The sequence below is a fragment of the Labeo rohita genome, chromosome 10 (genome assembly GCF_022985175.1).
Source record: "Labeo rohita strain BAU-BD-2019 chromosome 10, IGBB_LRoh.1.0, whole genome shotgun sequence".
Lineage (NCBI taxonomy): Eukaryota > Metazoa > Chordata > Actinopteri > Cypriniformes > Cyprinidae > Labeo > Labeo rohita.
The window spans coordinates 23,118,751-23,135,296 of record NC_066878.1 but is presented as its reverse complement, the minus strand read 5'-3'; the positions used below and the strand labels follow the sequence as shown (position 1 = coordinate 23,135,296).

Sequence of the window (16,546 nt, the reverse complement as noted above, 5' to 3'; positions counted from 1 at the left end):
AAATTGTATATTTTTTAAGCACAAAAGCTCGTGTAGCACAGGCTCTGGGATGCGTGTTCACGATGCTACGAATTAGTAATGGGTCGTTCTTGACACGTTTTACATTTTAACAACATTTTAATTATATTTTGCTAAAATGAACGAAATGACTCAAAAAAAGATTCATTAATTTTGCTGAACGAGAGTCGGTAAAATGATCCGAACTTGAGCCAAGAAAACACGAGCTACATGAGCTTTTGTGCTTAAAAAGTATACACATTTTTATTGTCCGAAAAAATGACTGATAATTTCACTAGATAAAACCCTTCTTCCTCGGCTGGGATCGTTTAGAGCCTTTGAAGCTGCATTTAAACTACATTTGAAAGTTCAAAATCAGGGCACCAATGAAGTCCATTATATGGAGAAAAATCCTGAAACGTTTTCCTCAAAAACCATAATTTCTTTACGACTGAAGACAGAAAGACATGAACATCTTGGATGACAAGGGGGTGAGTAAATTATTTGTGAATTGTTGTTCTGGAAGTGGACTTCACCTTTAAGACTGGTTTTGTGGCCCCGGGTCACATATTCCGACACTAAACAGTATTATCTTGGAGTTTTTCCATTTTAAACAGTTGTTGAATGAGATTGAGTAGGGATACGTTTTAAGGCTTTATTGCATAAATTACAAATGTTCATTACAACAATTTTTCTAAAAACATCACCCTCAGGGCAAAATCTGGATGGGTGTTGACCGGATTACATTTATGCACGTTTACGTGACGCATGACGCATAACATCAGTGCTGATTCCTGGAATCAACTTACCCAACCAGATTTAGTTTGGGTTGCATGCTCTTCAGAGAAGAGTATAATGTATATATATAGTAAAACTTTCCATTTTGTGTTCATTTGTAATGCATACTATATTATTTTAACAATCAAAGACTGTTTATATTAAGTAACAAACATACAACCAAAAGGGAAAAAAGTTCAAAATTGACAACAACAGGACACAGCATGCAAAAAGAAGTTGATCCACAATAGCTTTCATCTTTCAGACTCTTCAAACATTTAAGCTCAAATCCCTACCATCCCTTACCATCATCGGGCCCCCAGGAGCCCGGCAGCGCTCCAAAAATTTCAGGTATGCGACATTCTTAACGAGACTCGCCAATGAGATTCAGAAGGCAGCTGCTTGTAATTGGGCTGGTCAGGCCACTGTTACTCGCCCTTAAAGCGAGGAGGACGCTTCTCTTTGAATGCCTGCAAACCTTCCAGCCTGTCTTTGGTTGGGATCACCTAGGAGACAACAGAGTCGTATATATCAGTGGAACGCTGAAGCTGTGCTTCTTAAGGGCTAAATATAGTGGCTTCCTGAGTGATCTAGGCCAGCGTTCGCTCTCTTCATGAGGAGCATTATGTTAACACTCGAAATGGCTGATAAACAGCCTGATTTTCAGGCATTCTTTTTATATACTTATATTTTAGGCATTTTGGCAGGACACTATAGGAACAAACAGGAAGCAATAGGAAAGGAGAGAGGGAAACAGGATCAGGGTGGGACTCAAACTCGAGTAAATTTGAAAGGTTTATTGTTAAATATATTACTCAGTGTTGAAAATGAATAGGTTTTTATATCTAGAAGCCAACCCAACAATATAAGCACAATATTTCATATACCAAAACTAGTTTGATTCTCACATAAATGCAAATGTTCATTATGTAAACATACCTGAGCATAACATGCCTCTTCAATAGCTAATCCGGTCTTCAAATCCACCTGGAATAAATGAACAACAACATACGCTAGTCTTGCGTCATGCAGACTGTTTATATGAACCACAATTACTGCATTAGCCGCTGGAGAACTTAAGTCTGAAATGATGTTGTATGTGTATACAAACACTTTCTTTTCTCCTTGTGGCCTTGCAGGAATGAACCATCCAATAAACGTGCAAAAGCTCCACGTGACAACAGAGAAACGGAGAACTACTTTTGCAGCTGACCTTGGCATTTCACAAAAACATAGATGAACTCTTTATTAGAAAAAGAACTGAATTTTAAGTAAATATCCTTCGGCATTAGAGGTTCAATAGAACTCCTTCTCTATTCAACTACCGCTCTTCTAAAAAAGGTCAGACACAAACAAGCTATTTTGCGTCTTAGTGAAGAATCTTCAAACATTGGAAATGGCAGTATTTCAGCAGAATGATTTTATTGCTTTATGTGGCATGTTTAGTTACTCTTTCAAAGCAAAATGTCAGGTGAACAGATTATTGTGAATCTGGTTGTTGTATGTATCGCGGCAGCTCATAACTTACACTAAACCTGACCCTGAACCTAAATAATAGTGTCGACCGATGTATCGGTTTTGCCGATTAATCGGCACCGATAGTTGATTGGCGGAACTATAGATTATCGGCAAAAATCCATGCCAACAGATTTTTCCGGGTTGGGTCCGTTGTTGGGGCGGCTGAGATGGTCGTCATTATACAGCGAAATACCCTATAGTCTTTGTTATACAGCATGAGAGCGGCCTCTAGTGGCGGAAATCACTGACAGCAGGTGCCGTTTGTTTAGACATCTGACACTTCAAAACACTTTTAAATCATTGTCAATTTAAAACATTGACAACGAAACGGTGTGTACAGTATACTGTAGTGCATGTTTTCATGTCATTACAAAGCGATGTATTTGTTGACTAGATGCTGCATTAGTGGAGAAAGGACAGCAGTATACTTTTGCCCGTTTGGTGGTCAAATAAAGTCTTGCAGACCGCTGCTTGAATTGAACGCAACGCGTCCAATTTGTGTGATATCGGATAGCTGCGAGGTCTTCTAGACACTGCGCTGCACTTTTGCCCGTTGTGTGACTAACATATTTTTATATTTTGATTAGATGACCACAAATGTTCTAGAATAGAAGCAGTTAAATTGTGAAACTACACGATATCCATATGTATGCAATTTCAATGCTGTGGCCTTTGTGTAGATATTTAAAGATGGCCATCTTTAGCTTGATTGTTGATGTAATTGTAACACTTTACAATATGAGTCCATTTGTAACATTAAGACTGATAAAAGCTGTAGAATAGAAGTATTGTTCCTTGTTAGAGTGTGTAAATTTCAGCATTTACTGATATATTTTAAAAAGTTTAGTTGCTTTTGTTAACATTAATGAACAATAAACTAACTGTTATGATCAATATATAATCAGTGTTGGGGGTAACGCATTACAAGTAACGCAAGTTACGTAATATTATTACTTTTCCCAAGTAACTAGTAAAGTAACACATTACTTTTTAATTGACAAGAAAATATCTGAGTTACTTTTTTCAAATAAGTAACGCTAGTTACTTTTTCCCCCATTTATTAATTAAAAGCTCTCCTGTTCCCATGTTGAGAGGAATCGGGAGTAAGATGTTAGTACTAGAATAAATATAAACATGCATTAATTCATCTCACTCACAAAAAACAGATTGAGTATTGCTCGAAATGAATAAAAACTCTGAAATTCAACTCAGAATATGATGCAAACCTGCAATAATTAAATATGTTAAATAATACAAAAATCTTTTATGCATTTAATACCATTTTATTAACCGATGTCTTTGCTGCTGACCTTCAATGATCCAATTCAGCCATACTAATAAGCAAAAATGACTCAAGATAATCTAACATTAGTTTTTCTTTTTTTATTGCTGAAGAGTTGATATTTTTTTCTTCTGTGGTCTACTGTACAGACGTGAATTCACTTTTCTCAATGCCTGAGGCTTTTGGTGTGAAAAGACTTTTACATTTGCCATATTTTTATATTAAAAACAAACAAGCCTTGCACAGATTTAAAAAGTAACGCAAAAGTAAAGTAACGCATTACTTTCCATAAAAAGTAACTAAGTAACGCAACTAGTTACTTTTTTAGGGAGTAACTCAATATTGTAATACATTACTTTTAAAAGTAACTTTCCCCAACACTGTATATAATTAATATTAATATTCTTATTCATTTACAAAGTATGGTTCAGTAGGCTACTTTTTTTTTTGTTTACATCAGTGCTGCACATTAAATGTAAAAAAACACACATTTTACATTTATAAACGAAACACCGCTGTGTTTGAATGGAGATGCGCAGCGGCTCAGGTGTGACTTGTTTCAAACTATTTTTGATGACAAAATCAGGCAATAGTGTTATAGTCAGACAATGTAAGTCACTTAATATTAACTTCTTGTTTATTTAACTGTTGTATTAAATCAATATCCCATTTATAAACTCCCTTAAAAATCATTAAAAATAGTTAGTAAGGTAGTTGTTAAAGGGGTCATCGGATGCTAAGTTCACTTTTTCATGTTGTTTGAACATTAATGTGTGTTGTCAGTGTATGTACAAATCTACCCTATAATGATAAAAATCCATGCAGTGTTTTTTAATTAATCTGTAAAAATAATATCCCCTTTTTCAAATCGAGCCGTTCTCAGATGCCTGTCGGTGTGGCGTCACACCAACAGAGGCCGCTCCCACGATAGTTGATTGACATGAGCGTTTTACCCCAGACCAGCTGTAACAGTCCAGTAACTTTCCTTGTTTTGATGCTGGAGCAGGGATGTAAGTTAGACAAGAATATCTCAGATTGAGTGATTGAGGTGTTGTGTTGCTGGATGTAATAATGAACATAGGGTCGTCATTTACTTCCGACATCTGAGGCGCTGAAGATGCAGTGGATTACATTTGTTTGTGAAGGGAATGCGCCTCCCGATCTACATATATCCGTCTATGTTCGCGCGAATCATGCATGGTCCAGCTTCACTTACAGCAGAAGTGAGTATAAGGGTTTTTAATGAATCTTTGCGATTGTCTTTCCTTATAACGTGGTAGTTAGGAAGTTTAGTGGCTAAACGCGGCTAAATGCAGCTAAAGTAAACAAGACTGTCACTCCACAGAGAGAAGAGACGGGCAGGCGAGCAGAGCTCATTTGCATTTAAAGGAACAACCCCTTAGAATGAGATGATTTTTGCTGAGCTGATTTTGACAAGGTAAAAAGGGTGTTGTTTTACACAACCATTGAGAATTTTTAATCAAAGTATATTAGAGACTTTTCGTTAAGACCCTAAAGAATCATATCAACTTGTGGAAAATGGGCATCCGATGACCCCTTTAAGATTAAATCTAAATTATGATCATAATATGTACTTTATAAGTACTAATGAACATCCAGTATACTAGTAATACGTATGCTACTTAATAGGAAGAAGTGTTACTGTATGTACAGATGTGTTTTTGGATTTTTGCAAAAATGCAGGTAGACGCACATTTTTACAATGTGCCTACGTTGGCATTTTCCTCATTTAATGACTTCAACAGAAAAGCTGAGGAGGTCTCTGCTCTGTTAGGTCACTTCCTAGGTGACCTGTGGCCTTAGGGACCCACAGTGTTGACAGGCCGACCTCTGGGGTCAAGGTAATGTCATGAAGCAGACTTTCTTTGGTATCTCGGATGACAGCTGCACATGACTTCACGTACAAACACTTTCACTGGTGAGCTTTTACATGATGAGAAATGAAAGACGTACAGTAGGTATAATACAGCACGGCGGTTTATCTTATGTATCACAGTATGTCTGTTCTGATATGTTTGCTTTCGGACAGCACAACATGAAAATAAACATTTTTTCAAATAGAGGAGATCACTTTTTTTTGTGACGCCAATGGCAATTCATTCAAACTCTACAGTAAGATTCAAGTCACTTGAGGTAGGTTGTGTGAAATGGCCTCAGCACAAGAAAATAACTCTTAATTTTTGACCAGATGACTATGCAATCTTACCTCTATTCCCTGGTTGATGGCTAGCTTTGCCATTCTAATTGCTATTGGCCCCTGAAAGAGAACAATCAAAGCTTCATTAGAACAACATACACAAAGAAACTGTTCACTGAATGAACCAGCACAGCTGTTTATACCTGAGGGATGATTTCACGGGCCAGATCCAGAGCTCGCAGATACGCTGCATCTCCACTCTTATTCTGCTCCACAGCGTGATTCACTAGGCCGAGACTCTTGGCTTCGTCACCGTTCAGCGCTCGTGCCGCAAAAATCAGCTCTTTAGCTACAGACACTCCTACAGTTCGTGGCAGACGTTGAGTTCCCCCTATAATAAGATGCAAACAGCCAGGTATTTTATTAGACATGTTATATAAATCTGTGATTTGGATGTTATTCCTGTGAACCAAAGCTGAAATTTCAGCATCGTTACGCTAGTGTCACATGATCCTTCAGAAATCATTCTGATATGCAGCTTTGAACATAAACCATAACAAACATATTTAAAGTGTCCTCAGAACTCCTCATTTGAGCACAGGTCAGTTCTGATGAGAAACTGACTAGGAAAATGTATGTGTGTAGAAAGGGGAAGGAGACGTCACATTAACTGTCTGATTCAGCCACTTGTATTTCTGAGATGATTAATGCTCAATACGTGTTTTAAATCCTATTCACTTCCTCAATAAATTACTAATTTGCTGATTATTAATAGTTGGTAGTTGTTAAGTTTAGACATCGGGTGGATTAAGGGATCTAAAATATGCTCATGCAGAATAAGACATTAATTCAGTCGAGGTCAAAAGTTTACATACACCTTGCAGAATCTGCAAAATGTTAATTGTTTTACCAAAATAAGAGGGGCCATACAAAATGCATGCTATTTTTTGTTTAGTACTGACCTGAATAAGATATTTCACATAAAGACATTTACATATGTGACCCTGGACCACAAAACCAGTTTTAAGTCGCTGGGGTATATTTGTAGTAATAGCCAAAAATACACTTAAAACTATTGATTTTTCTTTTATGCCAAATCATTAGGAAATTAAGTAAAGATTATGTTCCATGAAGATATTTTGTTAAATTCCTACCGTAAATAAATCAAAACTTAATTTTTGATTAGTAATATGCATTGCTAAGAACTTCATCTAGACAACTTTAAAGGTGATTTTCTCAATATTTTGATTTTTTTGCACCCTCAGATTCCATATACTGAAATGGTTGCATCTCGGCCAAATGTTGTTCTACCATATATCAATGGAAAGCTGATATATTCAGCTTTCTGATGATGTATAAATCTCAATTTCGAAAACTTGACCCTTATAAAAACTTCTTGAATTTATTTTGTCTTCAGGGAAACATTTAAGTATCTTCTGTAGCTTCTGAAGGGCAGTGCTAAAAAAACATGATATTTAGGCAAAACAGGAAAAATTTGCACATCTTCATTCTGTTCAAAAGTTTTCACCTCCCAGCTCTTAATGCATTGTGTTTCCTTCTGGAGCATCAGTGAGTGTTTGAACCTTCTGTAATAGTTGCATATGAGTCCCTCAGTGTCCTCAGTGTGAAAAGATGGATCTCAAAATCAGACAGTCATTGCTGGAAAGGGTTCAAACACACAAAATGCTGGAAAACCAAAGAATTTGTGGGACCTGAAGGATTTTTGTGAAGAACAGCAGCAGTTTAACTGTTCAAACAAGGGACTCATGAACAACTATCACTAAAATACACTAAAACACAGCTGTGGATCATTCAGGAACACATGGAAAGTTTTGAACAGGGTCATTTGTATAAATTCAACTATTATTTTCTCTTGTGGACTAGATGTAAACATCTTGTATGTGAAATATCTTATTCAGGTCAGTGCTAAATAAACAATACCATGCATTTTGTATGATCCCTCTTATTTTGGTAAAATAATTAACATTTGCAGATTCTGCAAGGTGTATGTAAACTTTTGATTTGAACTGTATGTGTTTTCTAAGTACTAATAACCAGCCATTAATATGCAAGCTATTTAATAGTGAGAACTGGTCCTTAAAATAAAGTGTTTCCCACAATAGCAGCAAAAGACTGCAACTCAACCTCTCCATATGGACTTTCAAAGGTGTTGGTCATTCACTGAAAGAGTCACGTTGGAAGACAAACACTCATGACCTGTTTCAGCACGATATTGACTCACAGAAGAGGCTGAGCGTTAGAAACACCCCAGAAAACTACAAAACAAAGCTAATTGTTTTATGATGAGTCTTTAGACTGGGTCGTATAAATGATTGGCACAATTTCTCGGTTGCACCCTTGTTCCTATGAGCATTTATTTACTTTGGATTAACCTTAAAAACGTGCAATTCAAAGGGTACTTAAGGTCATCGTCAACACGTACAGAAATGGATGTAATTATGGCCAAAGCAATGCAATTCAACAAAGATGGGGAAAATTGTCCTAATCATTTTGTATTCAACACAGCAGAATAAAGAGACAAATGAAGGCACAAGGTGTGTGTCGATGTTTGAGAACCTGAACCTGTTTAACCTCATAAGTATAAAAGGGCTATAATGTTTTTAAACAATAGCGACAATCTTATCTATTTAACACCAGGAAATGAACTTCATTGATATTTAGGAAATATGTTCAAAACAATTTACCGGTTCAGCTACTCGAGGCATGCCAAGTATTAAGAAGGAAAATTTTATGTACTAAAGTTTTAGGCAAAACATATTTTTTAAGGTTATAAATACTTATGTTATGTATATGTCTCTTTAAAAAACAGCTGACGCAAAACTAAAGATTCTGTCAGTATTTACTGTAAATATTTACAAATTAAAACCTGTATGCTGTCATTTTTTTCTCATAGAAATTAGATGCTTGAATATTTACGCTGATCTTTTTCATACAGTAGTTCACGATGAGCAGGGTTGTCAAGTTTAACATCGTTAGATCACATTTAAATGCAGATCAAATGATATCTGGCACATAATAAGAACATTTTATGTGTGTGTGTCTTCCGATTAATTACATTCTGTTCTTCACACAAATAATGATAAGCCCATCTGCATTCCAATTAAAAAATGCCACCGGCTCAAAACTGGTTTCCTTATGTGGCATAAGTGAGCACAGTTGCAAAGTCAGAGAGTAAGAGACACAGTATGTAAAAGATACAGTCTGTAACCTAAAATGGAGAAGGTTTCTGTGGTTCTGTGGATGATTTAAGTTTCAGTCTGTTCCTCACATTATCGTCTGGCTACACAAGACATGGAATGCAGACTGAGGTCAAATAGAATAACTTTATGGTTCTTTCTATAGATTTATTTATTTGTGTTTTCATGGATTCATGGACATGGATTGTTGTATGGAAAATAGCTGTTTGAACACTAAAGAAAACACCACAACATAGGTTTGGATAAACATGAGGGGGACTAAATTAATGAGCTTTTATGGCACTTCCGGTGTTTTCAGCCTCTGCCATCTCAATATACAGTATAAGTACATGAACAAATGTGACCCTGGACCACAAAACCAGTTATAAGTGTAAATAGGACAATATTTGCCCGAGATACAACTATTTGAAAATCTGGAATCTGATGGTGCAAAAAAAAAATTAAATAAAATAAAATAAAAAATAAAAATACTGAGAAAATCAGCTTTAAATTTGTCCAAATGAAGTTCATAGCAATGCATATTACTAATCAAGAACTAAGTTTTGATATATTTACAGTTGGAAATTTACAAAATATCTTCATGGAACATGATCTTTAATTAATATCCTAATGATTTTTGACATAAAAGAAAAATCGATAAATTTGACCCATCCGATGTTTTTTGGCTATTGCTACAAAAATACTCATGCAAAACATAAGACTGGTTTTGTGGTCCAGGGTCACAAATAAACAATCTCTGGAATTACTCACTTCATGAGCATTTTACAGTTTGTTTTGAGAAAAACTATCGTCATGTCATATACAAACAGAAACTCAAAGGTCTTCACAGCAACCCTTCAAAATAAATGTTTGGTTTAACTTGAAGAAACTGTGATAGAAATATATGACTTAATGTAATGATAGTCCTTCTAATAATAAAATTGTTATTAAAACATGATTTTTTAAAAAGAAATATTTACCATAAAAATTATTTACACAGAAAACAGAGTATTTATGAAAATAGATAAATTAATTAAATAATCATAAATTAATTATTTAAAAAAATTAATTAGACATGTTTTGATAATTGAAATTTAATATAACCATTAAAATGGAATCCAGAACATTAATGGAAAATACAGATTTTGGTAAAAAAAAAAAAAAATAAAAAAATAAATAAAAAAAATATGTACTCGCCTTAAAATTAATTTTTTGGTAAACCTTTAACACATTGGTGTCAAACTGTGTAAGTTTCATGATTTCAATGAACTGGACATGCTTTGATTATTTTTTTATTTTTTTTATTTAACCATTAAACAGAGCCTACAGTTCAATGAAACCATTAAAATGTAATCCAGAAAATTAATGGAAAGTACAGAATTAAAAAAGTACAGAAAAACTAAAAAAATTAAACATATTTCATAGGACCTTAAAATTATTATTTTGTTGTTAAACTTAAACTGGTGTTAAACTGTGTAAATTTCATGATTTCAAAGAATTGGACATGCTTTGATTAATATTTGGTTTAATTTAACCATTAAACAGAGTCTAGATTTAATTAAACAGAAGAAAAAAAACTGAATACAGAAAAATTAAAAAAAAAAAAAAAAAATTTGGGAAAAAATAAAACAGATTTCATAGGAAGTCTGTTGGGGGAAAAAAAAAAAAGTGACAGGTAAATAAGTTTAGATTCCTTATTTGCGTACCGTCATGTTTGAGAGCTGTTAATGCACAATCAACTTTTTGGATCAACTAACTATGATTTCCATCTGAACTAAAAAGCATATATCTCGCCTATACACTGCGGGTTTCAGAGCAAAACACAAAACTATGAAATTTGATTCGCTGACACACTTCACTCAGCAGCACTAAAACCAGCAGAGCATATACTTACCGGCCGGCTACCTGCCAAAATAAATGCTGAAAATTCATATAAAAATAAAAAAGAGAGAGAGAGAAAAAATGAAAAATAGAAGAAAAATAGAAATATTAGCACAGTTTTTTGTGTACTATGAAATAATGTTAATATTCACTTTTAATTTTTTAATTAAAGTTTTAATATAAATAAAAATTGATATTAAAACTTTTAAAATTTTAATATAATAGTGTATAATAGTAGTAATAAGTAATGATTTATAATGCAATAAATTATAAATATTTATTATTATATTTAGAGATGTTAGCATGTTTAATGGGTCACACTATGCAGTGTGAGCACAAAACCAAATCTCCAGGTGCTTTCATGAGAACCAGTCTGAAAAAAAACTATTGTGCACCCCTGATTAAGAGTCATTTATAGGTTGATTTCCTGAGGAGTGTAAACACTTTTGCAAATCCATTTGGTGCCACTGTAGAAATCATAACAGCTTTAACTCTCAAATTAAAAACCACAAGCCTCCATTTATATCTATCTCCATTTATGATCATTCAATCATGAATCTCTTCTTTGGAAATGTGCTGTTTTGGCATGTTACCACAACTTCTAGGTCCCCTTCACACGAATTCACATAATCAGGCCATCTTTTGACTCAGTTGCACAACTCTTACTCAAGCTCTTTGGTGAAATATGTTTACACATGAAAGCGCAGGGACGTGTTGCATAAGTGCTCGCTAATAAAGCAGTTCCCAGCCCTCCACGGGCAACTGCCACCCTCTCTCTGGCAAAAAAGACACATGAATAAATCATAGTGTTTATAAATCTAGGGCACAGCCGCACCGCCTGACTGACTTTCCAGTTTGACTATATTTTTGTCCAAGTGCTCCTGGACAGCAGTGCAAATATTCCAGCCTCTTTGTAAGAGTGACTGACTTTTACACTGCACATACAGAAAACCACAATATATAATCACAACCATGAGCAATAAGACATGTTTTAATCTGACTGCAATCCTCATGTTTCATTAGCCAGTTCATAATAAACAAAACAACAAACAGGTTTTGAAAAACATGAGAGTGATATTTAAAATTGTTTTTCTTGCAATTGGTTTTTTGGTGCCACTACTGAAATGATGGTGGATTTATCACATTTCAATGCCTATCTGCATTTATACTCTCTGAATCATAATTCCTTTCTTTAGAAATTGCTGTTTTGGCATGATACTTCTGGCAAGGACAAGTTCCCTTCACATGAATTTCAATCAAACAATCTTTGGACTCGATTTCACAACTCCTACTTACTGTAAACAATATGCAAATATGGGTTGTTGACGTGACATGGCATTTTCACTGTCCCACGAGATAAAAATAAATAGAATTATTATTGTCATCATTTCAAATGCAGTAAATCGTTGAACATTTCTTTGTCCTACATGGACCTGTTGTTATTAAAGCTGCTGTGTTACTCGATTTTGAATTTTTTGAGCCAAATCTCAAAATTGTCCTATGGTGTGACTGTCTCAAGCATGGTTCAATAAATTACAACATTTCTAAATTATAAAGAAAAGCACAAAAAAAGTTAATAAATGCCTGTGGCATAATTGTACAAGTGTCTATTTCAGTAAATTGCGATAATTTTTTTCATCTATATATTTCTGAAAGCATAGGAACTTGACACATTTTGTCTCTGAAAACCATGTCCTCTGGTGTGACGCCATATCCTGATTTTAAATCAATTACCAATTACAGAGAAAACTTTAATTAGTTGAAGATCCCCATTCATGATCACATTACTAAAGCCTCCTGTGAAGCCCGTGACATGTGCATATGGTCGATTTTTGTCCCAGAATTGTTCAAATATTTCACATTTTTGGAACCACTACAAAAGTGTTACGTTGTGTTGTCATTTGGTGTGACACCCCGAAATTATATTTTTTGATTTAAAAAATGTATGTTGAACTATACAGTTATGGAAAATTATGCAAATGTGTCTTGCTAACTGCTAATGACAGGTTAAAATACAATATGCAAATATGGGTTGTTGACGTGACATGGCATTTTCACTGTCCCACAAAGTAAAAATGAATTTAATTAATGTTGTCGTTATTTCAAATGCAGTAAATCGTCAAAAACATTTCTTTGTTCTACATGGACCTGTTGTCATTAAAGCTGCACTGTTATTAGAGTGTAACATTTTTGAGCCAAATCTCAAATTTGTCCTATGGTGTGACTGTCTCAAGCATGGTTAAAAAAATTACAACTTTTATAAATGAAAAAGAAAAGCATAAAAATGTTAATACATGTCTCCGGCATATGTGTCTATTTTAGTAAATTGCAATCATCTTTTTTAATCCATATATTTCTGAAAGCATAGGAACTTGAAACATTTTGCCTCTGAAAACCATGTCCTCTGGTGTGACTCCATATCCTGATTCTAAATCAGTAAACAAAACAACCAACAGGTTTTGAAAAACATGAGGGTGACATTTAAAATTGTTTGGTGCAATTGTTTTTTTGGTGCCACTACTAAAATTATGGCTTTCTTTAGAAATTGCTGTTTTGGCATGATACTTACGGCACAGACAAGTTCCCTTCACATGAATTCAATCAAACAATCTTTGGACTCGATTTTACAACTTCTACTTACTGTAAACAATATGCAAATTATGAGTTGTTGACGTGACATGGCATTTTCACTGTCCCACAAGATAAAAATAAATATAATTATTATTGTCATTATTTCAAATGCAGTAAATCGTTGAACATTTCTTTGTCCTACATGGACCTGTTGTTATTAAAGCTGCAGTGTTATTTGATTGTTAAATTTTTTTTTAAAAACTGGTGTGACTGTGGTGTGACTGTCTCAAGCATGGTTTAATAAATTACAACTTTTCTAAATTAAAAAGAAAATTAATAAATACCTCCGGCATAAGTGTCTATTTTAGTGAATGGCAATCTTTTTTTTTTTTTTTTTTTTCCCATACATTTGTGAAAGCATAAGAACCTGACACATTTTTTCTCTGAAAACCATGTCCTCTGGTGTGACTCCATATCCTGATTCTAAATCAGCCAGATACAGAGAAAACTTTAATTAGTTGAAGATCCCCATTCATGATCATGTTACTGAAGCCCTTTGTCAAGCATTGTTCAATTTTTGTTTCAGAACTGTTCAAATATTTCACTTTTTGGAACCACTACAAACGTGTTACGTTTTGTTGTCCTTTGGTGTGACACCCCTAAATCATATTTTTTAATAAAAAAAAAAAAGTATGTTAAACTACATACTTATGGCACAGACAAGTTCCCTTCACATGAATTTCAATCAAACAATCTTTGGACTCGATTTTACAACTCCTACTTACTGTAAACAATATGCAAATTATGAGTTGTTGACGTGACATGGCATTTTCACTGCTGCAGTGTTATTTGATTGTGAATTTTTTGAGCCAAATTAGAGCCATATTGTTTACAGTAAGTAGGAGTTGTGAAATCGAGTCCAAAGATTGTTTGGTTGAAATTCATGTGAAGGGAAATTACAACTTTTATAAATTAAAAAGAAAAGCATAAAAATGTTAATAAATACCTCCGGCATAAGTGTTTTTTTTCCCCATCCATATATTTCTGAAAGCATAGGAACTTGACACTTTTTGTTTCTGAAAACCATGTCCTCTGGTGTGACTCCATATCCTGATTTTAAATCGCCCAATTACAGAAACCTTTAATTAGTTCAAGATCCCCATTCATGATCACATTACTAAAGCCCCCTGTGAAACCCATGACATGTGCACATGGTCAATTTTTGTCCCTGAATTAAATCAACTAAATTAACTAGAATTAACTAGAATTTAAACTTTTGAGCCAAATCTCAAAATTGTCCTATGGTGTGACTGTCTCAAGCATGGTTCAATAAATTACAACTTTTATAAATGAAAAAGAAAAGCATAAAAATGTTAATACATGTCTCCGGCATAAATGTCTACTTTAGTAAATGGCAATCATCTTTTTTCATCCATACATTTCTGAAAGCATAGGAACTTGACACATTTTGCCTCTGAAAACCATGTCCTCTGGTGTGACTCCATATCCTGATTCTAAATCAGCCAGTTACAAAGAAAACTTTAATTAGTTGAAGATCCCCATTCATGATCATGTTACTGAAGCCCTTTGTCAAGCATTGTTCAATTTGTGTCTCAGAACTGTTCAAATATTTCACTTTTTTGGAACCACTACAAAAGCATTACGTTCTGTTGTCATTTGGTGTGACACCCCTAAATCATATTTTCTGATTAAAAAATGTATGATAAACTACATAGTCATGGAAAATTATGCAAATGTGTCTTGCTAACTGCTAATGACAGGTTAGCTCGGTATAGCAAGGTCATTAATGGACACAAAGGCTGAAACGTCCAATGGTGGGACAGAAAATGTCCTCCGGTGTGACGCCTGTACTGTCACACCACAGAACAAAGATGTCACAGCGGAGGACAAGGTCTCTTTAAAAAGCATTTTAAATAATTAAATAAGATGTTTAACTCCTTTTTATTCTTTGATCATTTTTATTGTTCTTAAAAGCAATAATTACATTAATTAAACTATTTTCTGATGATTTTGCAGAAAACTTGTTTCTGTACTGTTATAAAGTGTCATGTATAAAATAAGTATAAAATGTTATTCTTTGTTTTTAAAACAGAAAGAATTGAAGGACAGAAATTAGTGGAAGAGAGAGGACACAGAAATATAGACAGAAAATCAACAGGGATCCACCAGAAGGGAGGAGATCCTAAGAGAACGATAAAGAAAGTAAACAGAATCAAAATGATGTCTTAAAAGAGTAGAAATATAGTTTTAAAAATATCAATCATATTTAGCTGTGCCACTCCTGCAGTGAGAGGCTAAAAGAGTTTTAGTAACATACCGAAGTGCCTAAGAAACTGAATTTTGTTGATGAAAATTATTGTTTGTTTAAAAAAATATGTTGATATTGTTTGTATCAAAATTAAACCCTTCTTCTCATTTGACATGTTCAAAATTAAATAGAAATACTTTAATAACTAGCATTTCTGTCCTTCAGTGTGATGTAATGTCCTATGGTGTGACACACATAAAAAGAACCACAGATTTGTTTTTATCTCAAAATATCTTAAAGTTGAGTTTTGTAATAGGGGAGATATGATCATCACTCATCTTGGTATATAATGGTATAATTTTCAGCATTTTTGAGCAGATAACAGCAAAGTTTGTCCTGTTGTCAAAGTTTGTCTCAAAATTGTCCAACAAGTTATGTGGAAAAAATGATATTAATTATAATTTTATTAAATAAATAACACTATATGAAAGTGAGTGTCTAACAATGAAGATAAATCTCTCTCATGCTATTTATATATTACTAAGAGCTTTTCTTCCCCTTAATTTTTGCTATGTTGCATCATATGACAAATTTATGGTAAAGTTCAATTGGAAAAAAAAAAAAAAAAAATACAAGAATTGACAAAGTTGCTGACCCTTCATATTTTCTCAAAGATCAGACTTCACAATTGTTCAACAAGTCATGGAGAAAAATGATGTTAATTATAATTTCATATTAAATAAATAACACTATATAAAAATGAGTGTCTAAAAAAGAAGATAAATCTCTCTCATGCTATTTATATATTACTAAGAGCTTTTTTTCCCCCTTAATTTTTGCTATGTTACACCATATGACACATTTATGGTACAGTTCAGTAAAAATGTAAAAAAAAC

General features: G+C 33.9%; 1 protein-coding gene across 1 annotated transcript in view; it reads right to left on the bottom strand.

Moving 5' to 3' along the window:
• Positions 1 to 632: 632 nt before the first annotated feature.
• auh (AU RNA binding protein/enoyl-CoA hydratase) overlaps positions 633 to 16,546 on the bottom strand; it is a 32,601-nt gene continuing 16,687 nt past the window's right edge. The window contains exons 7-10 of the mRNA XM_051120552.1: positions 5,936 to 6,123; positions 5,802 to 5,852; positions 1,714 to 1,761; positions 633 to 1,280 (exon numbers count right to left, since the gene is read on the bottom strand). Coding sequence (XP_050976509.1) covers positions 1,203 to 1,280; positions 1,714 to 1,761; positions 5,802 to 5,852; positions 5,936 to 6,123 — 365 coding nt within the window. The 3' untranslated portion in view covers positions 633 to 1,202. The remainder of the gene's footprint in view (positions 1,281 to 1,713; positions 1,762 to 5,801; positions 5,853 to 5,935; positions 6,124 to 16,546) is intronic.